The sequence below is a fragment of the Chinchilla lanigera genome, unplaced genomic scaffold (assembly GCF_000276665.1).
Source record: "Chinchilla lanigera isolate Chin_1 unplaced genomic scaffold, ChiLan1.0 scaffold00034, whole genome shotgun sequence".
NCBI lineage: Eukaryota > Metazoa > Chordata > Mammalia > Rodentia > Chinchillidae > Chinchilla > Chinchilla lanigera.
This window is the reverse complement of record NW_004955435.1, coordinates 14,122,181-14,148,928: the sequence shown is the minus strand read 5'-3', so window position 1 is coordinate 14,148,928 and position 26,748 is coordinate 14,122,181. Positions and strand designations below refer to the sequence as shown.

The 26,748-nt window shown below is 36.8% G+C and overlaps 1 protein-coding gene across 1 annotated transcript; it reads left to right on the top strand.

Annotated features, from left to right (window-relative positions):
* Window positions 1-17: 17 nt before the first annotated feature.
* Window positions 18-16,052, top strand: Kcna3 (potassium channel, voltage gated shaker related subfamily A, member 3; the record flags this gene model as incomplete). The annotated part of the gene is given in 2 exon segments (XM_013516557.1): window positions 18-3,036; window positions 10,531-16,052. A coding segment is annotated over 1 exon segment (1,458 nt), but the record flags the coding sequence as incomplete, so codon positions are not given.
* Between the last annotated feature and the right edge of the window lie 10,696 nt (window positions 16,053-26,748).

Below are 26,748 nucleotides of genomic sequence, written 5' to 3'. Positions count from 1 at the left end.
GCTACGAGCCGCTGCAGCCCGCGCTCCCGGCCGCCGGCGAGCAGGACTGCTGCGGGGAGCGCGTGGTCATCAACATCTCGGGGCTGCGCTTCGAGACGCAGCTCAAGACCCTCTGCCAGTTCCCCGAGACGCTGCTGGGCGACCCCAAGCGGCGCATGCGGTACTTCGACCCGCTCCGCAACGAGTACTTCTTCGACCGCAACCGGCCCAGCTTCGACGCCATCCTCTACTACTACCAGTCCGGGGGCCGCATCCGCCGGCCGGTCAACGTGCCCATCGACATCTTCTCGGAGGAGATCCGCTTCTACCAGCTGGGCGAGGAGGCCATGGAGAAGTTCCGCGAGGACGAGGGCTTCCTGCGCGAGGAGGAGCGGCCCCTGCCCCGCCGCGACTTCCAGCGCCAGGTCTGGCTGCTGTTCGAGTACCCCGAGAGCTCCGGGCCGGCGCGGGGCATCGCCATCGTGTCCGTGCTGGTCATCCTCATCTCCATCGTCATCTTCTGCCTGGAGACGCTGCCCGAGTTCCGCGACGAGAAGGACTACCCAGCCGCGCCGTCGCAGGACGCCTTCGAGGCGGCCAGCAACAGCACGTCGGGGGCCCCCGGGGGCGCCTCCAGCTTCTCGGATCCCTTCTTCGTGGTGGAGACCCTGTGCATCATCTGGTTCTCTTTTGAGCTGCTGGTGCGTTTCTTCGCTTGCCCCAGCAAAGCCACCTTCTCACGAAATATCATGAACCTGATAGACATTGTGGCCATTATCCCTTATTTTATCACTCTGGGCACGGAGCTGGCTGAGCGACAGGGCAACGGACAACAGGCCATGTCCCTGGCCATCCTGAGGGTCATCCGCCTGGTGAGGGTCTTCCGTATCTTCAAGCTCTCCCGTCACTCCAAGGGGCTGCAGATCTTGGGGCAGACGCTGAAGGCTTCCATGCGGGAATTGGGCTTGCTCATCTTTTTCCTCTTTATTGGGGTCATCCTTTTCTCCAGCGCCGTCTACTTTGCCGAGGCAGACGACCCCACTTCGGGTTTTAGCAGCATCCCGGATGCCTTCTGGTGGGCAGTGGTAACCATGACAACAGTTGGCTACGGTGATATGCACCCGGTGACCATTGGGGGCAAGATTGTGGGCTCTCTTTGTGCCATCGCGGGTGTCTTGACCATTGCATTGCCGGTTCCTGTGATTGTTTCTAACTTCAATTACTTCTACCACCGGGAGACCGAGGGGGAAGAGCAAGCCCAGTACATGCACGTGGGAAGTTGCCAGCACCTCTCCTCCTCAGCAGAGGAGCTCCGAAAAGCACGGAGTAACTCGACTCTGAGTAAGTCGGAGTACATGGTGATAGAAGAGGGGGGCATGAATCACAGCGCTTTCCCCCAGACCCCTTTCAAAACGGGCAACTCCACTGCCACCTGCACCACGAACAATAATCCCAATTCCTGTGTCAACATCAAGAAGGTATTCACCGATGTTTAATATGTAATACCAGTGACATACTGTGCGCAGTATTGTGTGAAATGTGCCCCCCGGTCTGTGTATGCCCTTATTTTATATATTTCCAGACCACTCGTTGAGGAAAGGACGTGAAGAAGTGGGAAGCACATTTCATTCTCCTTCTCCCTAGTGCTTCATAATGAAACAGGTGCCTGTTTTGCAAGTGGGCTGCATTCTCTCAGCTCTCCTTTTATTTTTCCCGTCTTAATTTTGTGAACAAAAAACTTAGGCTAAACTTGATTTCTAGCACACGCCCTATTTAAAAAAAAAAAAAAAAAAGTACATCCTGGGAGGAAGTGAAACTGCAGAACAGTTAGACTTCAGAGTAACTGTTTAACCTCAAAATTAAAAGGTAGTTGTTCTTTACTAAGTAAAGCGAGTGAACACTTACATGATTCTTTAGGACACTAACATTACTTTATGGATTGTTTAGTTCAATTGCCTGCTCTCGATATGTGGATGGAAAGTCAACTAAAAGAATGACATAAACCCACTATAAGTTTACTTGGTTTTTGACTGGAGCTTCTGTTTCAATCCTCCTCTTCCGGGATCTTAAGGGTCTCAACAGCTTTGAACAAAGGGAAATACCCACAACATCTTGATCTGACTAATTAACAATTCGGGACTTACTAAGTATTTTACAAGTATTAGACTAAAAGATTCCAGTCAAGTTCTGTGCATATGTCCCAGCTAACGTCTGTCAAAGTCTAGAAACAGATGTTTTCAGTGCTGCTGAGAGAAACAAAAAAAACTTCCTAATGCATCTGAGATAAGCTTCTGCAGTATCACAAGAAGATTAAAGTGGCAGACACCCCTTCCAGCGGAAGTTACTAATTCGGACCTGACTGATGCAGTTCCCATAGCAACCCACGTTTCCTGGGAAACCCGAAAAAGGTTGTCATGGCATCTCTTGCTCCCTGGCCCCACCCCCAGCCCTTGCTGTTTCCACAGTAACTTTCCAGATGGTTCCTACTTACGGGATTTCATAAGGAAAACTACTATTTGAATAAACCGCACAAATAAAGTTAAGTGTGAGAATCTAAGGAGGTGAAAGGAGTTGCAAAATGCATTTTTTCCTATGAACACCACAGATGCTATCCCATAATGGCTGAATTGACAAGGAAAATACCATCTTTGGAATGTTACATGTAAACCACAATAAAGCATGATATAAATTAAATGCCAGCTGTTAGGCAATAATTTTCAAAAATGCTCTCTACAGTTTTCTTTCTCCAAGAAGTGATAAGTCAACAAAAGCCAATGTAAAAGTGTCCTGTACATAAGCAAATGAGAAACTCAGTGTACCTGAAATCTTACTAGAAGGGACCTTCAGACTTCCTTGTGAAAACAAAATACAGCTCCTGCAAAAAGACTGTCACTGTTACAGCACTCGAAAAGCAAAATAACTATATAAAGAATGCTCATTTTTAACTGAGGGGATTACAGTCAATGAAAAGGAGAATCAGGAAGTAACCAGATCTTGAAGGAACACCTGCAAGTTTCAGCTATATACTAAGGGTTGCCAGCGGACAGACAAAATCAGGTGAGCATTGTGTAGTATACTGAATTTTGTACATGGAACCAGATTCATATCTAGATTGATAATGCTTACAAAAGCAATAGTTTTACATTAATTTTATGACAAGTGTCTTTCCTTAAAGTTCATTTGCATCTTTCCCATTTTTCCATGTTGCCAATTACCCTTTGGTTTCCAATGTTTATTGCAAAAAAAAGGAAGAAAAAAGTTATTTTTCTTCAGAATAACTTTTCGCCCAAGTTGAATTGAAGATTATTCCATTACTTTTACCAGCCCACTTGGTTTTTGAACAACCTGTTTTCCCTTAAAAAAGAATATAAGGCAGACTCTGAAGTTGTTAGATTAACAGTTCAATTTTAATTTATGTAATTATTCAGCAGTAAGCAATAGTACTGTCTTTGAAACAATTAGTTAAAATTGAAATAAAAGCTAATCATTTTGAATTGCATATATAAATTACACGTGATACACAATTGCTTTTTGGCTTTGATAATTTAATAATTATTCTAGAGTAAATTACAGTAAACATTATTTTTAACCTACATACTGTATTATTGCTGCATTTGAGAAAGTGGGCAATAATGATTGATACCATGGGAAGGGGAAGAGGAAGAAAACAAAACAAAGCAAAGCAAAACAAAAGGAGGCAAGAAATCTGTATATACCTAGACATAGAGTTGTTTGGTTTTATCTATGTGTACCTGGACAGGATTCCTTTATCTAATTTCCTTTGCTTTTTGTTTGAGTTACTTTTAATATTGACAGACATTTTTACCTAACATTTGGTAATCTTAAAGACCAAATATTCTTTTTATGACCCATTTCAATAATGTTAAATATACTATAGCGATCATATAAAAATAGATTTGTGTCTGTCCTTAAAAAATCTTAACATAAAGGTGAACAAAGAATAGTGACAATTTTATTCATATGTATTCAGAAGATTTAGAAAGCTTGATTAGTTCCATAAGTAAATGATAGGTATGACCTAATTTTCATGAGGACATAAAAAGTAGAACAGTAGTTTGAAAGGGATCTTTCTCCCCTTGTCTACAGATGTAGCACAGGTTTTGAGTCATAACTTTAAGGTAGTATGACTGCTTCTAGTCGCCATATTGGAAGCTTCTTAAAGGTTATAGGTTCTGTGTCTTGATTGTTTTAATGCTTGATGTTTTGAATACTAGTGTCTGGCAGAGAATGTAGCAGCACCTGTGTGTTTATTGATGGAATGCCTGTTATGTTGCATTACTATTACTTCCAGACTTTTAATGAGATGGTAAAAAGGGTAAGCTTCACAGTCACATTGCCAGGGTTTGAATTCCGACTCTGCTGTATGACCTTGAGCAAATTATATAACCTCTCTGTTCTTCAGTTTCCTTATTTATACAATGAAGATAATTAGTATTATTTCATATGTTTGTTATAAATATTAAATGTTAATGCAAGTAGAACATTAGGAAAAATCATTGCATAACATGATTTTATGATCATTGCAAGCATGTATAGTTAATAAAAGGGTTCTGAATAGGAAATACATAAATAATCAATGTTTTCCTATTTCCTTTCTATGATGATAATAATTATTGTGTATTAAAGGTCAACCATGTCCTGGACATTTGTCAGTTCTCCAAGGTAAGTGCCATTAACTTCAACTTTAGGAGGATAAAATATAGCTCAGGTTAAGTGATTTTCTATGATTTCACAGCACTGATTACAAGCCAGGTTATGCTGGCTCAAAACCCATGTTTCTTTTACTGAGAGATAACTCCCTATGCTTTTATGTTTGACTTCAGCTCAGGTTTCTAATTAATGAGTTCATGTATGGACTATATCCCCATAACCCCAGAAACCTATTTTATTAAGTGTACTGAAAATTAAACATTTCCTAATAATCAAAAGTTTTTAAACCAGAAGGATCAAATGTTATTTAAATCAGATAAAGAGATTGACTTTCTGGTAATTTATACGCTTGATTTATCTGGATTTAATCTTAGCATAATCAGCCACACTAGTGATACCTGCAAGGATGGGGCTTATTTTTCAATTTGACATTTATTTCTGTTGTATGTGTTTTAATCAAAAACATATGCTAGTATTATGCAAATGATTGCATTTCCACCTTCTTATACTTTGCTTAGGTTGCTGAAGAACCATGCCAAAAAGCAGTGTAAACATTCTGACTCTCCTTTGTTTAAAAGGAAGAAATTTCTGAGAACAGCAGGATTGAAAGCAAGAGATTGCCAGTTCATTGAAATCTGTGACACTGGGGACTCACCCAGCCATTCCATGAATCTTTAAGAGAATCTGTGCTCAACAGATCCCTTAGAATATAATTTTGTCACACATATTACCTGTGGTTCCTTCACTAAGGTCTTAATTCATTTATGCAATGAAAATGGATAGTGATTTGAGCTTAAAGCAAAATGCTAATGAATCTGTTTGCCCAGGTTAGTTAGCTTTGCCAAACTACAGGTTTCACTGTTAAACTCAGTTGCACATCTTGGTGTTGAAAAAAAGGATACATTTCTGTATGTAGCAAGAAGAGATTCTTGTAAGGGGTGTAACTAGATCAGTGCACATCTGTCAGCACCCTGGGGAAGATGTATCTGCCCTTATAACTGCTGGATCAGGAGAAAAAGATGGAGGTTCACATTTGTTATTATTTTCTTCCTTATATAGTATTTTTAAATACCCATGAATCATGGTAATGTAACTATAGACACCTACACATAATAGAAAATATTGTATCAGTTATTTCTGAGCTTCTAAATAGAATTTCAGAATTGAAATTTTAAATGGACAAGAAATTTTAAGTTATGGTTTATTTACATAAACTTGTGATTTATCTCTTTGACATGTAATGTATTCAAGTAATTGCTTTACAGATAGTATATAAACCCAACATGTATAATATATACCAATAATGTACTCCTTTGAGAACCATAACTGTAATTTATTGACTTCTCCACATTTAAAATTTCAATATTTTCTACAGCAATTCCAAGTCTTTCCCACCTTTCAGTTGTGAATAAGAGTGATAACCCCTCCCAGTAAGAAATGCAAAGAAGCACATGTGTCCCCAAAAGCGAAGATATGTGGAAACACTGTGAGACAGAGGTGAGGACCATAAGAACAGGCAACAGAAAGAATATTTAGGGATTGCATCCTAAGGTGAAATTGTTTTCTGATTTGTATTTGGCTTTTTAAAAGCTAAGAAAGATAAACCTATTGGTTTTGTACCAGTAACTTCTTGTATTTTGTTGTGGCAATTTTATATATACTGATGAAATCATTTGTTTTTCATATACCCCAGGGAGAATGGTTGATATTCTTTGAGAGAATATAAAGCAAAGGAGGTATGAAGAGGGAGAGAGGAAGCCGTATAGAGCCCAAACTTTTTCTTTTTTTCTTTTTTATACCAGATACGTTTTTCCTTACATTTCAAAATTTACACCATCAGTCACCCAATGCATGAAAGTAGAGATCTGGGAAAAAGGATCTATCATTTTCTTCAAAGTCTTATTGTTGTTGTTGTAAATTAAATAGTGCAGAATAGTAACTCTACCCTGAAAAAGAAAGTCTAGGGTTCTGTATTTGAGTAATACAGCAATTAAATGAACAAAAAATGGTGTTTCATCATATTTGAAGGCTGTTCTGAATAATTCTAAGCTCACTCCCAGCTATACTGTCAGAGCACAAAAAGTTTTGTGAATTTCTGTTAAGATCACCACCAACTTTTTAGTATGAAAGTTAGCATTGTACCTATCATTCTCTGTCACTTGTATTTCTGTGAAACTCTCTTGATTAATCCCTCAGCCTCCACCCCTCCCCTGACTTGACTATGTCCTCAACATGGCACCCTGAGTAATCCTCTTGAAACACTTGTTAGGTCATTTTCTTCATATCAAAACCTCTATCTGGCCTATTATTTCACACAATACACATTGAAGGCCCCACATCACTCAGCCTTCCCTGCTTTTCTGGCCTCATTTACCTCTCTGCAACCTAATGCCATGCCTCAGCCACACTGACCTCACTGCCCTTGCTCAGATGCGGCAGACTGCTCCATCCTGGAGCCTTATACTTGCTGCTTCCCTGCATAGAATGCTGCAGCACCTGGCATCTGCTTGGCTTACTCTGTCACCTGCTTTAGGTGTTGCCTTCTCATTATGGACTTCTACGGCCACTCTATTTAAAAGTGCTGTCCCATGCGGGTTCTACCGACGGGAATAGAAAGGAACTTGACCCAAACCCCTCCTGGATTTGCTCTTTTCCCAGGCAAACTCAAACCAAAGAATGACCTCTTTCCTCTTCACATCCAAGTGGTACAATTTCTTTGCCAAATGTGTCAACAAATTAAAACTTAACCTATGTACTTCATTTATATATGTAGACCAGCAAACCTTAGAAACCCTTTTCTCTTTTTATCGGCTTATCAATTAAGCACTCAAGACTAAATATTGTTCCTCTCTTCTGAGGATAATTATAAGAGCTTTATAAGGAAATGACACAAAACAAAGAACTGAACTTCTTTGATTTCTTGTTTTCATGTTTCCTCCCCCTGGTTTGGGATGACAGGTTGTAACACTGTTTATTTTTATTGTTTAATTCAATATCAGCTTTACTAGATTTTCCTTTAAACCTTGATATAGTCAAGGTATTAGACATTTAAAAGATAGCCTCATGTGCCATTACATTTTCTATTTGCCTCATGTATGATTACAAAACAATAAAATATCAGATATTCATTGGTATATAATATGTATAAGAAATTGCGATGAAAATCATATTAAACAAGACTCTGTATATCAATTTTTTTGTTTTTTTGGTACTGAGAGTTGAACTCAGGACCCCGCCCTTGCCAGGCAGGCGTTGTGCCACTGAGCTATATCGCTGGCCCCGTACATCAAATTTCTAAAGGGCAAAATTGACTGTAAAGGCAAAACCAGAGAGAGAACTAATTCCTCCAAGTAAGAACTGTGTTTTAATTGTTTTATACCTAGATTTTATAGACCTTTTACCTGCAGATTTTTTTAGCTGATTTCAAAAGTGTAGTTTATTTTACTGTGTAGTTATGTGAATTGAAGATATTATTAATAGATGTAAATATTGATTGAAGTAGTCCTGGTTATACTTCACAGCTTGTTTTTCCATGACTTGCCAACACTTTTGACAAAGTTCACATCTTAGCATATTGCTAACTTTAGTTACTGAGTAAGTTTAGACCTCTTTTACTTGCCAAGAGTCCATAATTTCCAAAACCCCAGTCAGAGAATTCTACATAAGTAGGCAGGAGATCTTTCTAGCCTTTGGGTTTATTCACTACCATTTAGTTTGTAGAATCTGTAGAATTTAATTGGTGTGCAGCCAATTCTAAGTAAGTTAACAGATGTCAAAGTATAGACATGTAAAAACAAAATTCCCATACATCTATATGTTTTATTTCAGTCCTTTCCTTGTCAAGTAAAGTTAGTGGGGCCAGCAGTTAAGGAGCTGAGCTTGTACTTTTTTACTTAGGCCTTGGTGGAAGTATGAATGAGTTCTTCACAAACTGATAATTATTGAAACTGGACTATTCTTGTCTTTTCTTGTTTTACGTGGTATAACATTTATTTGTTCAGTTTAAGTATAGGTCACCATTACCTACTACACTTGGTTTTTTAAACAGAGTTGATTTTGATAATCTTTCTTCTTTTTCTTTCAACACACTTCTTAACCTCTAACATAAACATCATGATTACCATCCCCATATTAGCTCTTTTTGGTTTCTGTTGAAATGCAACTCCCTCCACACCTATAATCTAGTAGTATGCCTTGCCATACCAGCTTAATTTCAAGAACTTTGAGATGCAGGTATTGATACATGAGACTTTTATAAAGGCCCAATCCTTATATAAGGATGGAGCAGCAGAAAGACAAGTGTAGCTTAACAGAACCATTTCAAGATAAGCAAGTCTGTAGTAACACTACACAAAAACCAAGCACTGAGGAAATAAAATGGATGTCAGATGATTACTGTTACATTTTCTTGTTAGTGGTCATTTATAGCTGTTAGATGACTGCAGTTTTCAAATTCTCAGAATGAAAAATAAGCATATCGTGGATATACTGTACTCTTGCTTCTTGACTAAAAATCTGTCTTAAGAAGATATGTCTTTGATCAAGATAAGGAAAAATTTTCAGTAGATGATTGTACAGCACATAGTAGGCATACAGTATTTAATTTAATGAGTGAATTATTCTTCCCTCAAAAGCATAAATTATAGACCAGTGATGGCTCATGTGCTGTAGCAAGATGTTTGTAATTGAGAGGTCTGCAAGGTTTTTCCTCCCTGTTACAGACTGTGATCTTTGGGTATTTACCTCTCATACAGAGGCATTTGCTAAAACCAGGAGTATGTATGGAAAAGTCTTCTCTATGAATTACAATAAAAAACCTGGGTTTATTATTCTATGTTTTTGTTCTTGTAAGTGTCCTTTATATTATACAGGAAGTAAATTTATAGAGCCCAGGAATCTAATTTTAATATATCCTTTTATTCATTAATATATATGTACTGACTACCTCCTATATGTCAGGCATTATACAAAGTAGTAAAAATACATTCATCCATTTAACATATCAAATATCTACTGTGTGCCAGATACCATTTTGAATTCTGGATATGACAGTAAAAAATACTGTCATATTCTATTGGCATTTCTAAATCATTTTTTGTAGTTGGAAGAGAGGACCATTAAATCTCTAACCTTTATTTCTTAATTCTCCACATCCCTGGTCAAGTGGTTTTGTTGTCTGAATTCATGATGCTTTAAAGTGTACATAACTGTGCAGAGTTCATATTTTGAAGGATCAACAGATGTGTAACAAAAATCTAAACTAGAAGCAGGACATCTTGTGGCACTAAAACATGATTTTCACAGTATTCATCTTGAAAGAAACTCTTCCTTTGTGTATCTCTCCTCTCTTTCCTTTCTCTCTCCCTTGTCCTATGTGCATACACTGTCACTCTGTCTGTCTTCCCCTTCTTTTCTCTTTTCCTGCACATTATGCTTATCTGAAAATGGAGTTTCTATTGCCTTCAAGAGTTCTCAGATAACTGCACTAGAATGTATAGTCAGAAAAGAAGCAAACCCTTGAAAATCCATATACATTTTTCTAGAAATCAATGGCATTGAGAACTTTTCAGGTGCTTCTAAGCATGAATATAAATTTTCCTATTCAAAAATCAAACTACCACATTAGTTTGGATAAAACTTTAGAGTCATAATTAATTGGAAAAAGTTTATCATTTCAGCATAATCTGAAACTTTCTCTAATTTAAAAGTGTTCAATATGTAATTAATGCATTTAGAAAACTGAATTGCTTGAACTTTTCAGAGCAACAGTAAAAAAAATCAGTTTTAAAAATACATGAATGGAACTTTTCTATTATCATGAAGTCTATAGTTTTTAAAGGTGAATATGCAATTGATGATTTTATTTCCTCTGTCCAACAGGTCCTTGAAGAGCCCCACCTGAGTAGTATAGCCACCCTAACCAGTAAGATGCTAAGTTTTCATTTGCCTGGACCAAGAACGCAGTACCGGTTTTTGCATCACTGTTGAGCGGGAATCTGTCTGCCAGCATATATTTTTATTTCAGTTTACATTAAATAATTATTTATATTAAGAAAACAGCTTGAAGCTGAAGGATTCTCCTCATCCTGTGTGCAGCGTGAAAGATATTGATCAAGAGACAAAGAATGTTAAAAATATTAAGGTATTTCAATCCTTTGACATTTTAATAAAATCTAATCATGCAAGAACTATAATCAGTGTTGGAGATAAAGCAAGCCTAGATGTTTGTTACTAATAAGCCAACTATCACTGTCTTGTTTTTTAAATTAATTACTGGACTGTATTTAATGATGAGACATACTCATGTCATACGCAGTGTTCTGCTTATGTGAAACTTTACTTTAGAAGGTATGTTCTGTACCAAAGGCCCCCACACATAGTTTAGCCCACTTACACATAAATAAGTAAGGTCGACACTGTGCCCAGAATAATGGTATTAAAGATAGACTTGCCTAAAAGAAATGTGCCTTGCTTGATTAAACATTCTTTTATTTTTTAATTTAAAATATTTACTAATTAGTCTATAGGTAGGTTTTAGCTTACCTTAACTTTACAAAATATATTAGTACTTACTATGTCATCTATCTTAACTAAAATTTTGACATTTAGTTGTACTTTTAAACAGTTCATATATAGTAATTCAATTTTATTTTCATGGGATGTTTGATGTGGTGAGACAAAGCACATTCTTAAAGATATATATACTATATCAGCTAACGTTTATAGCTTTTCCTTCAAGATTATATGTGTAAAAGATCCCTTGACTCATTTTCTATTTTTATATTCTTTTAGAAATGGAACTCTTTTTCAATTAAAAAAGCAAAATTTTAATTGGAAAAGATACTTAGGGGGTCATGAAGATGGTTTCCCATTTGGGGACATTTCACTTCTGTGCCATTATTAATGTATTTACTGTGACATTTCAGCAGAATGGTAGCTATTTGTATATTATTTCATAAGCCTTATTGAAAGTCAAACTGTGAACATATAGTATATAAAAGATCTTTTTCATTTCTGTATTTAATTTTCAAAATATACCTGAACAAATGCAATGTCCTATCGTTTAAATGAATAACAATGCTAAATTATAATTAGAGTGCTTGTGTAATTTTCATTACTATAAAATATTTCAGGTGCAAAGCCAAGATTATATACTTTTTGATGCCTTTAGAAGGAAATACAGGTGATAAATTTCATTAATGTATAGGAATCATTAACTAAACAGTTATTCACCTAATGGCAGCAAAACACATGAATAGGAGATCCAGGTAACTTTCTTTGAGGCAATGTCTACAATAATTATTTCATAACCTTCTTCTAATTTCTTATGGTCAAAATTTGCAGACCAGATCACTATAGGAAAAAGTGAAATAAAGCAATGAGAACTATCTCAGATTTCAGCTATATGAATCTCCAATGGAGATGATTTATAGTTAAAGTGAAAATATAGCCACCATTTTGTTTTTATTCTGTGTTAGCCCATGTGGTAGAGATACTGGCCCAGGGAATAGTCAGTTCATTGTCGCCAAGTTAATCCTTATAACTGGTGATCATAGCTTGGAATGATTGAAACAAACCGATTAACTGTGCTATAGGAGTTCTTAGACATGCAGACATATTAGAAAGGATCAATAGGCACAAAAACTATCCTCATAAAGCACCAGTGACACCATTTTAATCATTATAGTATATTTGTATCATATCTGCATTGTTACTAGAGGCCACAGTTTCAAACAAATACCAAACCTGGACTCTCACAAGGAAGTCACAGAATTGTATCAGATAAGAAAGCAAATACATTCACAGAATGGGTAGTGAACATAATACTCAACTAGGTAATAGAATACCAGAATTCTTACTTACTTCCTATCTGTGGGACCCTAGGTAAGTCAATTACCATAGGTAGGCTCCAGTTTTTTCAGTTGCAAAACGGATGTGCTGAGTTGAATAATCTCCAAGCCCTTTTAAGCCCCAAACTTATTATATTCACTTCCTGAAAAATACCTTGAAGGATACTTACACACTCAGATTTTCTGATGCATTTCTAAACAAAACAATACATTGAAATAACATTTAAGCCTGGAAAGTGTCATAAATTTATCATTCTTCAAATTGGTTGTCAAAAGAGGAAAGATTTTTTCTCCTCTAAGAATTTTCCCTTATCTGCAACGGGGTCATGAAAAAATAGAAAAATCACTGCAGAAGGAAAGTAGATTAATGGAATCACTAGAAATAAAAGAATATTTGGTAAGTTTAGTTAGGTGTTAAAGTGGTTAGCCAGTTACATGCCAGAATTTTATTGCACACTCAACATTGTAAGCCTGGAAGTAGGGAAGGTAAGAAAAGGTTAAGCAATACAAGTGTTTGCCTTATCATCTCTTGATGCTTTTTACACAAGAGAGCTTAAGCCGGTGTCTATAATGTGGTGCTGGCTCTGCCAATAAAGTTCATGTCCCCCAGGAAAGTCCCCTTAACTTCTGAGAGCCTCAGTTGCATTACCTGAAAAGTGGAAAATTTAAATTCAGCAATCAGTTTCTTTCCATTTTCAAAAATTCTATGACATTTTCAAAATATATGGGTATATGTGCCAGTTGTCCCCTGCCCCGGCTACTAACATATCACATATTTCTACTCAAGGGACTGAATAGATTAAAAATTGAAATGGTTGTATTTCTACTATTACTAATTGGCCTTAGCAAGACATAAAAATGTCAGATCTTATTTTCATCCGACTGTGGCTTAACTATTATGATTTATCGTTTCATCTTTAAAATAGTTATTTACACAAAATGTCTTTTCAAATTATTCTTCTCTTCAAATTCTTGTGGTTTCAAAACCTCTCAACAAACAAGAATGAAATATATTTTGCTTGCCAGTGAACCGCAGCTGGTTGTAAAGTATATTTTTGTCACATTTAAGTCAAATGCCCTTTTGGAGCCAGAAGCAATGACTAGTAAATTAATAGTCATAAAATTTTATGAATTTTTTAATAAAAAGGAGGCCAGGTAGAGCCATATTGTAATTAATTTTGCTCAGGAGTGAGAAATAAAATTCAGGGATAGCCCAAACACTTTTATTGGGCATTAGTGGACAGTTGAGAAAAAAAAGGTTACAGCTTTTGCACAACAAGGGTAATAGGAACCTATACTAATTGAAAAACAGGAGTCTATTCTGGTTACTGGTTGTGTGATAAAAAGAGACTAGGTGAGATGAATGCTAGAATCTGGACACTAGAGAAATTATTAAAATGATAGCAGTCCATTTGAATGATACAGAAATATTTTGTCATACTGAAATGATTCATCTGGAGATTCGGTATTATATTCCTTTCATCCAGAAAAGGGGGCAATTTTTAAAGGCCTCCATCATAATAAAAACGTATATTTTCACAAATGGAGCAATTAATTGAACATTTAATCTAATCTTTTGGTTTTATGAATCTGAATTTTCAGGTTTAGCTGTGGTTGAGTCTCTCATATATTAGTGTTAGTGATCTTTGTGAGAAGTGATTTCGTCCTTTTTTGTAAACTTTATGAACTTTGCTAAGTGGTGACTCTAACATATTGTAATAATACTGTATCTTACACTCATTTGTGAACTTATCATACCAAACAAACCATAGTAGTATCTCTTCTGATAAATTTTCTCTGGTGTGATCTCTTAATGCTGGGTTTGGGAGTGGGGGAGGTTAAGTATTTAGTTTACGTAAAGTTGTCAAAATGTTTTCCTTAAATGCCATACAGTTGTATACCTATAAACCAAATAAGAATATCTTATTTTTTCCCAATTTTAAGGGCACTGTATAGACCATTTTTAACTACTCCATAAAATGGTATCATTTATGTTTAAAAGAGCCTAGACATATTTATGTATATACACAAGGGAAAGCAAACAGTGTATGTAGTATTTCTGTGTAATGTACTAAGTGTCATAAGAATCTCTTCTTGAATTTTATAGATGTTAATTACACAGAGATTAGAATAGTAGATTCACCATCTCAAGTTTGTTAGACATTTATTCATTGACATATGTGATACTGTGCAAACATCATTCACATATTCTACTTAAACCCTACAACTTCCACATGAAGTACTAATACCACCCAAAATTTAGAGATTGAACAACCAAAGTGTAGAAAGGTCAGATGACTTGTCCAAGAACATTCATCAGTACGTGGCTCTAAATCTCATTTCTTTATACTACTCATCCTCTGTCATTTGATCTTTATCCTGTCATTGCTATTATATTTAAAACTGTGACTAGAATTCTATTTTAAAAGATACATTGCAGAATTTCAGGTTTTAGTGAAAAGGCATTGCTGCTGCTATCGTCAGACATTTTTAGATACTTCCTAACTGTAGTCCTTCCACAGGGTGATATCTAAGCCTTTTCCACTTAGAACATGTTAAGTCCACACACACTGACTTAAGACACCAGATTTATTTAATGCCAAAATGCTAGACTGAAAAACAGTCACTGGCTTTTCTCATTGCCTTCCAGAAGCAACCCAGTAAGTTGCAGATAATGATTCAGAGACAGACAAAAAAACGAAATCCATCATAGTAACCACCTTTCAGCCTCTTTTGTTTTTTATTACATGTATGCTGTGACTGAGGGAGGACAGGAAAGGGGCGGTGTGGATAAATGTATTATTTCCTGTATAAATATATTGTTTCCTGTAACCATGCAAAAAGAATTGGTCATCAAAGGTCAGATAGCAGTATCAACTTTTAGATGTAGTTAAAACATTTGGCAACTTTTCCACATATTTAAAAATGCACTCAAGGATTGTCCCAGATACAATTAAAATCTGATGACTGCTCAGTTTAAATATCAAGAATTTTCGTGTGCCAATCCATGACAAGAATTCTTTTCATTCTTTCACAAACAACAACTCGACACTGTTACTGCTTGCTCTTATAAGTCACACAGTCTGTGAAACATTCTGTACTTTTGCTGACTAGTAATGTAATGTTACTGTGAATATTTAAATGAAATATGTTCTTGTGATATCAGAATTTAAAATTTTCTCACCTTTCATTTAGTTCTCCTCATCAAATAAATAAAAGTATTATTTTGTATGGAATGAGTAGTCATTATTAATAACAAATAATGGAACTCTGACTACAACATAAAATTGAAAATACATTTTATATTTTTTATAAATTCATTTTGTTTTGACGTTAATTTTTCACATATCAGTGTAAAGTTAAACTCTTATCCCATGCTCTCTACTGTTCTTATCATAATCATTTTGAACCTTTCATTAAGTAATTTCAGGAAATACCTATGAGTTTTGATTTTGTGGCGATTTCATCTGATCCCTTTTTTAATTTGTCATTGGATTTAATGTGTTTTGTTTGCAAATGTTACATACAAAATTCAATAAAAGGCAAAAACTACTTGTTGCTCATATTAATAATTAATTCTGAATTACTCCTTCCTTCTTTCTCTTTTCTTTCTTTCTTTCATTGTTTTGTTTTTACAAAAGAGGAAACAGCAAAAGCTAAGCTGCTGTCCATAGTTCAAGTATCAGTTGGTTTTAGATCAACTCGAAAAGTCATGTGGCCTCCCATGTACTGAAGCCTGTGCATTACACTTAGCAAGCCTTTTAGAGGCCAGCAGTCCCCAGCGTTCCCCCATTGCCTTCTATCAAATACTTTTGCAGACCCAGTAAAGTCTCAAAGAAGAAAGAATTTATGTGCTATAAGCCTATGCCTTTATATTTTGTGCCATTTAAAAATATGTATTGGGCATCTATTGTGTGCACTGCTACATTTAAAGCACTGTAAGGGGATATTAAGCTCAATATATAGATGACCCTACTCTCAGAGAGCCTCATTACTTATATCCAGAACAACAGAATATTAATACTTTGTCTTCACCTTGTATTCTCTATATATGCCCTATACTCTTTTACACATAACAGAGCATACCTTCCAGCAATCACACTTTAATATATCCATTGTTCTTATTTTGTACCCAGGAATGTTGATCCCAAATCCTTTTCCTAATAACAGCTAGTTCCTCGAGTGTGTTTGTGCTTTTGGAATGTCAACAAATGCTACACCATCAAAACAGAGGCTTTCTCTCTTGTTTCCATCTGGAATTTTACTTTGTCTGAAGCAAACAAAAAAGTGCAGATTTAGACTACCTCACACGTGGTAATTAGCTATCAGAGAAAAGAACAAAACATTTTCTAAGCCTTCAACTGATATAAGAAATAATTGTTTTTAAGTTTTCTGATCATGACAATTTCGGTGGCAGACTCCATGAGCCATAATCTGTAAGTATTCATTTAGGGGACCAAACCATTATGTCCTTTGCAATATTAACAGAATAAATTAAGAGATGCAGGTTGTCTCCAAAGTATTGTAATATCCTCTTTGAGCTGAGAGAATTCTCACATTGCTGTTGGACTTCAACAGAAACAAATTAGTGCCTAATTACTGCTACATACTTCCTCTGAATTAGGGCCCACTCAATCCTGAAGTAAATTTTCTATACTTTTCTTGGTATTAAATGTCTATCAATCTTGTGCCTCTTGTGTCCCTTAGGTCTACTATATATAGATCTCATTATCCTTGGCCAAAATCATTTACTTTGTTAAAAAATATTCCCTCTTTGTTCATTCTTAATGATATCTGATGAATCATGGAAGAGAAGACTATCATGGAAATAGAGCCAAGTGAAGAACTAAAACCTCTGGTGACAATACTGTCTCTTAAATTTAAGATCAGTAAAGTCATTCTTTGGAATTGAAGGCCCTAGAGAAGGACCAAAGCAAATAACCCAGAAATCTGATTTTAAACACACAATTGAGGGGCTGGGGATTTAGCTCAGCGGCAAAAGTGCCTGCCTGGCAAGCGCAAGGTCATGAGTTCGGTTCCCGGTACCGGAGAAAAACCAAAAATAAATAAATAAATAAACACACAATTGACAAGGAAATGAGTATATATGCTGAGTCCTTCACCCATGCCTGATCCAACTTAGCATAATAAATGCCTTTAGTTGAAGATGAAGGACACAAATTGATTCATAGGCCCTACCTCATTAGTTTTGCAGTGTCAGTGAGCAGTAGATGCCAGGGATCACTAGTTTAATCTGTATCCATTATGCCAGCCCTAAAAACAGACAATTATTTCTACCTAACTTGAATCTACAAATAATCACAGACTGCATAATAAGTAACAGTGCCTAATTAGAATTCAGATCTGGGCTAAAAGATGAGAAATATACCTTAAGTCTTTAGTGTTTATTTCTCTATAGAGAAGCTGAGGGCCTCTGCAGAGGTAGATGCCTGTGCAGGCTTGTGATTTGTAACAGTGGAGATGGAAATAATTCACAAAGAAATATCAATGTGGATGCAAATTTTTGAAGCACAATTAACTTCTGCATAATTTCTGGAGGCATTTTATAAGACTGTTAAAATTTTTACATTCTAGTCTCACAAATGAATTTGTGAGTGTTATGTGCTTGTTTCCTCCGGGCACTTTATATGCCAATAGGAACATTCTGCACTATCAGGCTAAGTGTTCAACATGCGTAGTGGCCAGGAAAGAACCTAGCAAACAGTACTCCAGAGGCACACTGTATGTATGTATACAGTGAGACAGGACTAGACAGCCCCACAGGACATACACCAGAGGCACTCCATATTCTTCGACCTGTCTGGAGTATACATTAATGAGACTTCACAGCTGTACTGTGCTTGACAGTATTTACAATAATATATGAAAGCAACCTAACACACTCTGTAAAATAGAGAAGGAAATATCACAAGCTCTTTACCAATGAAGAAACTGGATGCATAGCTATGCAATTTGTCTGAGGCTGTGTGGCCAATAAATTTCAGAACCTGGCTAGAATCGAAGGTTTTCTGGCTCCAAATCCAAAGTTCTTTATTCACAGCTACATTCCCCTGCCTTTACCACTCCTCCCATCTCACATTCTGCCTTCTCTAGAAAGTGAGGACAATGAGAGTTACCAGGAGGGAGATCCTGAAGAACAGCAGAACAGCTCTTCCATTGTATTTATCCTACCTGGTGTTCAAGTTGGCAAGCCCAGTACTGCCTCAGTGTGCTTCAAGACCCAAACTCCTTGCCCTAAAGACTCTAAGAGAATGAAAACAAACTCAGCAAACTTCAACAATCTATTCACTTATTCATTCAAAAATATCTATCGTGTACATCCTATATGCACTATGTACTTCTCGCTCTTGAATTGTCCTATACTATGGAGCTCTGGTCTATCCCATCAGCCTCTTCCAGAATTTGACTTCATCTACTGTTATCTGTTTTAGACAATGTATTCAATATCGCTCTCCCCCAGAATGTCTGATCCGTATGTCTTCTCATCCATCTTCAGGTTTTTGCTTCCTTCCCTTCCTTCCCTTCCGAGCCATACTTAGAAAGAAGATTTGTGGTTCAAGCTGGCCTTGAACTTGCTCATGAAGCCCAGGCTGGGCCTCCAAAGAGACCATGTCGCAAAAAAAAGAATTAAAAGCATCATATCACCCATGTATGCACAGCCATGTTGATAGCAGCACAGTTTGTAATAGCTAAATCTTGGAAACAACTCAAATGCCCATCAACCAATGAATGCATAAAGATAAGGGGGTTTTTTATGCAATGCAGTACTCCTCTGCCATAAAGAAGGACAAGCTTGAGACCTCTCTAGCTAAATGGATGCACCTTGAGACCATACTCTTAAGTGAAATAAATCGGACATACATGTGTAAATATCGCATCATTTCTCTGGTATGAAAAACTGAAAGTGTAAATAAGGACAAAAATGTATAATAGATATTGGGACAAATGTTCAAATGGGAAGGAGAACTGAGGAAGAGAGAGGGGGAAAAGAAGGAAGAGAAAAGAAAAAGAATGAGAAACAAAAGGAAAAATTGGAAACAAAGATTTTGTAAATAAAGAGGGGAAGAGAGGTTGAAGGGAGGATAGGAGAAAGGGAAAAAGGAATCAAGATACATCATATAGAGGTATAAACTTCCTGTGATAAATATGATCATTATGTCTATCTAAAATGTATCAATAAATCTAATAAAAATAAAAATAAATAAAAAAAGTTGTGTCTGTTTCCTTACCCCTCATTCAATATCTTACTATGATGTCAACCCACTGCATCTAGTGTCTGTCTCCACCTCTTAATATCTGCTCACTACTTTCCCTGTTGTACTCCAGTTTGCAGTCTCCCCAATCTTAGTAGAACTTGACACTGTTGACCCCTCTGCCCTTGGTTTTGTGAAATTTTTCTCCTTATTTTTCTTTCCATCACTTCTCAATCACTTTTGCTGACTAATTTTTCTTTTGTCACTTCTTTTTTCTGGTGCCAGGAATCAAACTCAGGACCTTATGCCTTCCAGGTGGGCACTTATACCACTGAGCTATATCCTTGGCCCTTTGTCACTTCTTAAATACTCTATCCCCAAGGTTCTGATCTTTCCTCAGGGTTTACACTCTTCCTAGGTAATTTCATCCTCTGTCTTAGTTTTAACTACTTAAGATTTTTCTATCTAGCCCATATTATATATTAAGTGCTATTTTTTTTTTACCCTTATCAGCCCATTCTCTGTCCACAAATGTCACCTAACTCAATTAGATCTGTCTCCTTGAAACTTGGAATGGAGGCTTAGAGGCTTCGAGACTAAAAACAAACAAAATGCTAAGAAGTCACAGGTACTTGAGGCATTATCCGCACCGTGACAACCTTAAGTCCATGGAATCCATATTCTAGCAAAGTAGTAGCTAAGCCTAGCAGAGAAGCAAAGAGAAAAAAGAAAACAGACATCAAGTAGAACAACCATCTTGTTTCAGTGAAAGATGGAAAGTAACTACAAGACACTTTTCCAGCAAGCAGAAGTCCAAATCTGTTTCCCACTGTTGGGTTCTGTAAGATTCACCTATACATACTAAAAAGCCGTGATTGAATTGACCAGCTTATATCTCCTTGGATGATCTCTAGACTATCCAAGGTTCTTTTAACTCAAGACTTCCAAACATAGCCACTCAGTTCCCACACTCAATGGTCCCATCCCAGCTGTATTTCTTATCTTGAGAAATCAGATCTCCTCTCCTTAACACTATTGTTTAGAAACCTGGGTATCAACTGACCCAGATTTCTCCCTCACTCTTCCCCACCACTAAATTCCTGGTGCAACTTTTCCCATCCCTGTGATTTCATCCCTATGTTACTGCAGTAACCTCATAAATTTTCTACAAGAAAGACAAAATTATCTTTCTAAATCACAAGTGTGATAATGAATCTTCTGGCTAAAATACTTTATTAACTCCTCTGGTATGCTTTTAGAATAAAGCCTAGTATTTTTGCATGCTTCCCAACTGCCTTCTGTCAAAGAACTTAACACAAAACGTAAGTGCCTGTTCTTTTGTCTCCTTTATAAAATTGTGAGCAACTTGAAAACTGACTCTGTCCTAATCATCTTCGTATTCACAGTGCCTGGTGGACAGTAGATATTCAGCAAACATTTGTTGAATCTGTAATATGCTGAGACCTCACAGAAGGAATGGAAAATGAGAAAGCCTAGGTCTGCAGCAGTATCAGTCTACTTAATTTGCACAAGTTGGAAACGCTGTTGCACAGTGACGTTTCAGAAATTCTCAGTATTATGATGGTAAAACAAGTGCAATCTGAGAAACTACAGAATTATCTCAACAGTAGAAAACCTAAAAAAACGCACTGCAAACTATTGCAGAACTCAAAACTATTTTGAGTTCAATAAAACTCCAATACGTCTCTCTCTTGGAAATTTTCCCCCTTAATTTTGAAACACATGAATAGTGTTGAGGAAATTAATCTGTACTTTCATATCAGCCACACTTACCTCATCTAGTTGCTGTTTTACAAGAGCTGCTTATTATTCCAGGAACATTTGGGGTTCTTATTGTAAGTGTTTTATGTTAGAAACAGGAAATCAGATTTTATCTCAAGTATAATTTTGACCTCAGAATTTAAACATTTCCAGTAGACTCTAGATTTCATGCTTCAGTACCTAATCGTCTTGACTATGCTACTTGTGCTTAAATGGCACAGGATTTGCCCATTGATTTTTCCCTAAATCCCAGGCAAAATGACTCCCTATTTAAAAATATTCACACATTCTCTCATTCTTCTGGAATCTATTAGAAAGTAGCCTACATGAGGCTGCAGGCACCAAAATAAACAACAAACAAACTAAAATGCTGGCAGGGATATGGAGAAAAAGACACATGAAGGGAATGTAAATTAGTACATCCATTATGGAGAACAGTACGGAGATTCTTCTAAAAACTTAAAATAGATCTAACATGCAAGCCAGCTAGTCCATTTCATTATATATTCAAAGGAAATGAGATTAGCATACCAAAAGATTTCCTGCATGTCCGTGTTTACTGCAGCACTGTTCACAATAGCTAAGATATGGAATCAGACTAAGTGCCTGAAAAATGAATGACTGGACAAAGAAAATGTGTTATATACACAATTTGCAGCAAAATGGGTGGAATGGGAGGACATTATGTTAAATGAAACAAGCCAGACATAGAAAGACAGGAACCACATGTTCTCTGTCATATGTGGAAGTTAAAAAAAAGTTGACCTGAATGTAGATTCGTGATTAGTAGACTTTGGGAAGGTTGTACAGGAGAGCAGATAAAGGAAGGCTGCATTTGGTCAGCACATACACTGAAATATCACATTGAACCCCATTAATCTGCACAATTAGTACATGTTAATAAAAATAATAAAGCATTGACTAACTTAAAGTTTTAACTACTGATAATTCTGGGCAAATGCCTTCACAAAACTGAAAATATGGATTTTTCTACCTGCATTAACGGAGACCAAATATAGACTATTGGAAAATAAAAGACAAATGCTAATGGTTGCAAATGGGTCTCGATCTCTTATTCATCGCAATTTTTTCGTCTATTAAATAAACATTTGGAGAGTCAAAGAGTAAGATACAATTAATGTAACTGATGTTGGTGAGTTCTTCAGTGACAAATTATAAGGCTGCTACTGTAACAGGCTCCCATAAGCTTAGCAGGAAAAAGCTGCTTTAAAGATGGATCATGATAGCCATTCTCAGACAGTTCTCATTTTATCTTTTCCCAATGGTTATCTACTAATTGAGGAGCCTTTAATCTGGAATTCAATTTTGTGGTTTCTATTTAAAAAGCTTTTCAGTGTCTCCAAGATCTGTAATGCTACAGAAAAATTTGTGCATTTTGAAATGTATATGCTTGTCCATCTTTGCCACACTCTCTTATCCCATCCGAGTTGGCACTGGTTGAATGTAAAGGTACCACTAAAAGGTCAATCTCTCCTCAACTGATATCCATATATCCTGATTCTTGGAGCTTTGTGATAGGTGACACAGAACTTGCTCAATAGCCTAGTAGTAAGGACAGTTTTTGTAGACTAGGATGGATAAAACACTGCCTTGCACTAAAGGGGCTGTATTATATGGCCAGAAGCCTAAATCAATAGAATAGAGATGGCCTTTCTAATGCAATAACCATATACAGATGTCTTATCATGCTCTTCAAATTTTGGTTAAGTCTACTCACATTTCCCTAATTTCACATATGTGGTGGATTGACAACTGGTGATCAATTTGTAACACCCAGCTTAATTGAATCAGCTTGGTGCTGGGTGTGGGAGGCCCACCTGAGGATTATTGCCAACAAAATAAAAAGAACTGGAGAGGAGGAGGTTTGGGTGTTGTTAGGGAGCTGTTGGCTCTCCTGAGGTTGTTCATTCTCTTGAAGGAGTTTGTCATGCTGGCTTTCCTGGCGGACTCGGCTGTTCTCATCATCAAAGTAGGAGCTCAGGACCTTGTGGTCACTGAGAATGGCTGTGGTTCACTTTGAGGGAGCTCTGGTTCTTACTTTGAGCATTGTTTCCTGGCTCCGGAGGGGAAGATGGTGCACTGTTCAGTGTTCTGGAGAAACTTATCACACTGGCTTTCCTGATAGACTCAACTGTTCTCATCATTGGAGGACCTCAGGACCTTGCTATCGCTGAGGATGGCTGTGGTACTTTTGGTGGGATCTCTTGTTCTTACTTTGAGCTTTGTTTCCTGGCTCCAGTGCAGATCTCTCAGCCTATTGGCACAGATCCTTCATCCCACTGGCAGACTTTCTAGCTTCCACAGCTGACCTTTGGGCCTTCCCAGCACAGATCCATGAAACAGACTTGCATGGGACATTGTCATGGGCCCTTGGCCTCCGGTTGGACTTGTGGGGGGCATTATGATGGTCTCTAGGTCTTCAGCTGGACTCATACAGGACAGTGCTGTGGGATTCAACCCCTCAACTGGATTCTTTTGGTCTTTAGTGTGTGGACAGATTTCCTGTATTCTCTTTGTATATGACTTTTTGGGTGACTACTATAAAATAATCTTATAAATTAAGTGTCCTGTATTGTATTATTTCTCTTGCAAACCCAGATTACAACGACATATTTCTTCACAGTTTCCCAGTCCCCCAAGAGAATCTCACAGCTACTGAGATTTTTAAATCACATGACTCATAGTTGTGACTCACTGGCTGAATCATCTTATAAAGTAGCTAACCCTCTCATCTTACAACTCAAGTCTTTAATTCTTCCACTGGTAATTCGGAAGTGAACTTGCAGCTGTTATATATTACTATTATTGTTAGTTGTTAAAAACATGTCAAGAGCTTTGTTTTGAGTTAAAAAAAACAAAAGCTTAGACTGAATTAAGAGCTTGCCAGAGATTTATAGTAGGTGAGCAATGCTTTTAAACAAGAATTGAAAGTTCAAGTTAATGTTTTAATAATTATGTTTTCATTTGGTTCACTTTCATTTGGATTTTGGTCCAAAAATCATGTCCTCAAAATATTCTGAGTAAATCAAACACCATCAAAAAAAATCGAAAGAAATTATAAATTTTATTGCTTTCTAAAAACATTCAAAGAACAAAACAAAGTAATCCCACTTGACTTGTAAAGCAAGAGGAAAGCCCCTTTTATAGGCATCTCTGAGATTTCTGACAAGAATTAAAATAAATTATATATTGTTTTCCCTTCCTTCACTTCTCAAAACACCAGAAAAAGGCTGGGGATATAGCCTGCCTGGCAAGTGCAAGGTCCTGAGTTCGATTCCCGGTACAAAAAAAAAAAAAAAAGAAATCAAAACCCCAGAAAAGGGGCTGGGGATTTGGTTGTGAGTTCGGTTCCTGGTACCGGAGAAAAACCAAACAAAAAAAATAAAATAAAAAAATAAAAAAAAAAACAAAACCCCAGAAAAAAAGATGAAGTTTATAACTGTCACTAGTCATTCTCAATCTCATTCTCTTGTGAAAGCCTAGTTCTATTAATATGGGGTAATTCCAGCTTGCTTTTGAATAGGAAATGGGAGGGTTTCTTCCTCTAAACCCACACAGCTCTGTTTAAAGTATCTTTGGCAAGATCTTATAACCTGGCCACTCACTGACTTCCAGGAGCAACAGCATCAACATTACCTAAGCACTTGGTAGGAATGCAGAATCTCAGGCCCTACTCCCAAACCACTGAACTGCAATCTGAATTTTAATAAGTTCACCAGATGGTTTATTTGTCCACAAAAGTTTGAGTCCCTACTGCTAGATTGTTACTGCATAACCTCAGAGACTTTCCACCTGTGAGCCACTAGAATGGATAAATAATACACACCCAAATCAGGTTTTAACTAAAATAACCCACTTTGTTCCTATATAAAATTATTTTCCTGAAGTCACAAAATAATATGGTAAAGAATGAATATTTTCATAACTGAAACATTTTTCTTTTTAGGACTAAATTCTACTGCTCATTGTAGTCTAAATGACTCATTTCCTTAAAAAAAAGATCCCTATCAACACTTTCCACCTCACCTATAACAGCTATAAAATTTACTAAAACCGGGATTGATGTTGTCTTCATAGATGTGGATAAACTACTAAATTAATAGTCCTCATTTGCCTCGCATAACCAATGACAGACATTTTGCCAAGATCTTACCCATATTAACTTACTTGATCCTCAAAGCAACCTCAAAATATAGATCCTGTTAACATCACCATTTTAGAGATGAAGAAACTAATGCGTGGAGACATCAAGGAACTTTCCTTGAGTCATGAAATCACACAATGGCCAACCTGGAATATGAAGCCAAGCCCAGACCTAGATGCTTGGTCATGGGGTTGTATCACCACGCAATGTTTGGCAGGTAGTTTCGCTGCTCCTCACAACAATCCTACAAGCTATATATGTACAGATAAGAGAGTCTCATAGTTTGTGAATAATGAAATCTCTGCATTTCCATTGTATCTTGCTGCCTTCTGCCCATCTTCAACCTTGAGAACCTCCCAGTGATTCCCAAGAGCCTGGCGATGACATCTCAGTCTAGGACAATTAGACTCCAGAACCTCAGTTCCATCTCGCTGTGTAATCAAAGTAAGAACAATGTACTTCATATTTCCTCTCTTCCAGCTACATCAAATATTCATATGCTATGTATGTCCAACAGAGTATATTTTATAAGACTGGTTTTTCTCAATCCTAAAATTCATGTGGAACTAGAAGTGACCTAGAAAAGCAAAGGCAATTCTGGGTACCATAGGGAAGGCAGAGGCATCACAATCCCCAACTTGAAATTACACTCTAAAGCTTCTGTGATAAAAATAGCATGGTGTTGGGAAAAAAACAAGCCCAAAGATCAACAGGACAGACTAGAAGATGCAAAAACAACTCCAGACATATTCAGCCACCTCACCTTTGATAAAGGTGCCAAACATATTCACTGGAGGAAAGCCTCTTTAAGACATGGTGCTGGAAAAACTGGCTCTGCACATTCCAAAGATTAAAATTGGGCCCATATATTTCACCATACACTAAACTAAATTCAAAATAGAGCAAAGATCTAAATATCAAGACAAAAACATTAGATTTGCTGGAAAATAGAATAGGTAAAACTATTTTACCTAAGTAAATAAGATCCAACATGTACAATAGATATTGTAAAATGGGAAGAAACTGTTCAAAAGGAAAAGGAAATTGGGATGGAGGAAAGGAGAAAAGAAGGTAGGCAAAAGAAAAA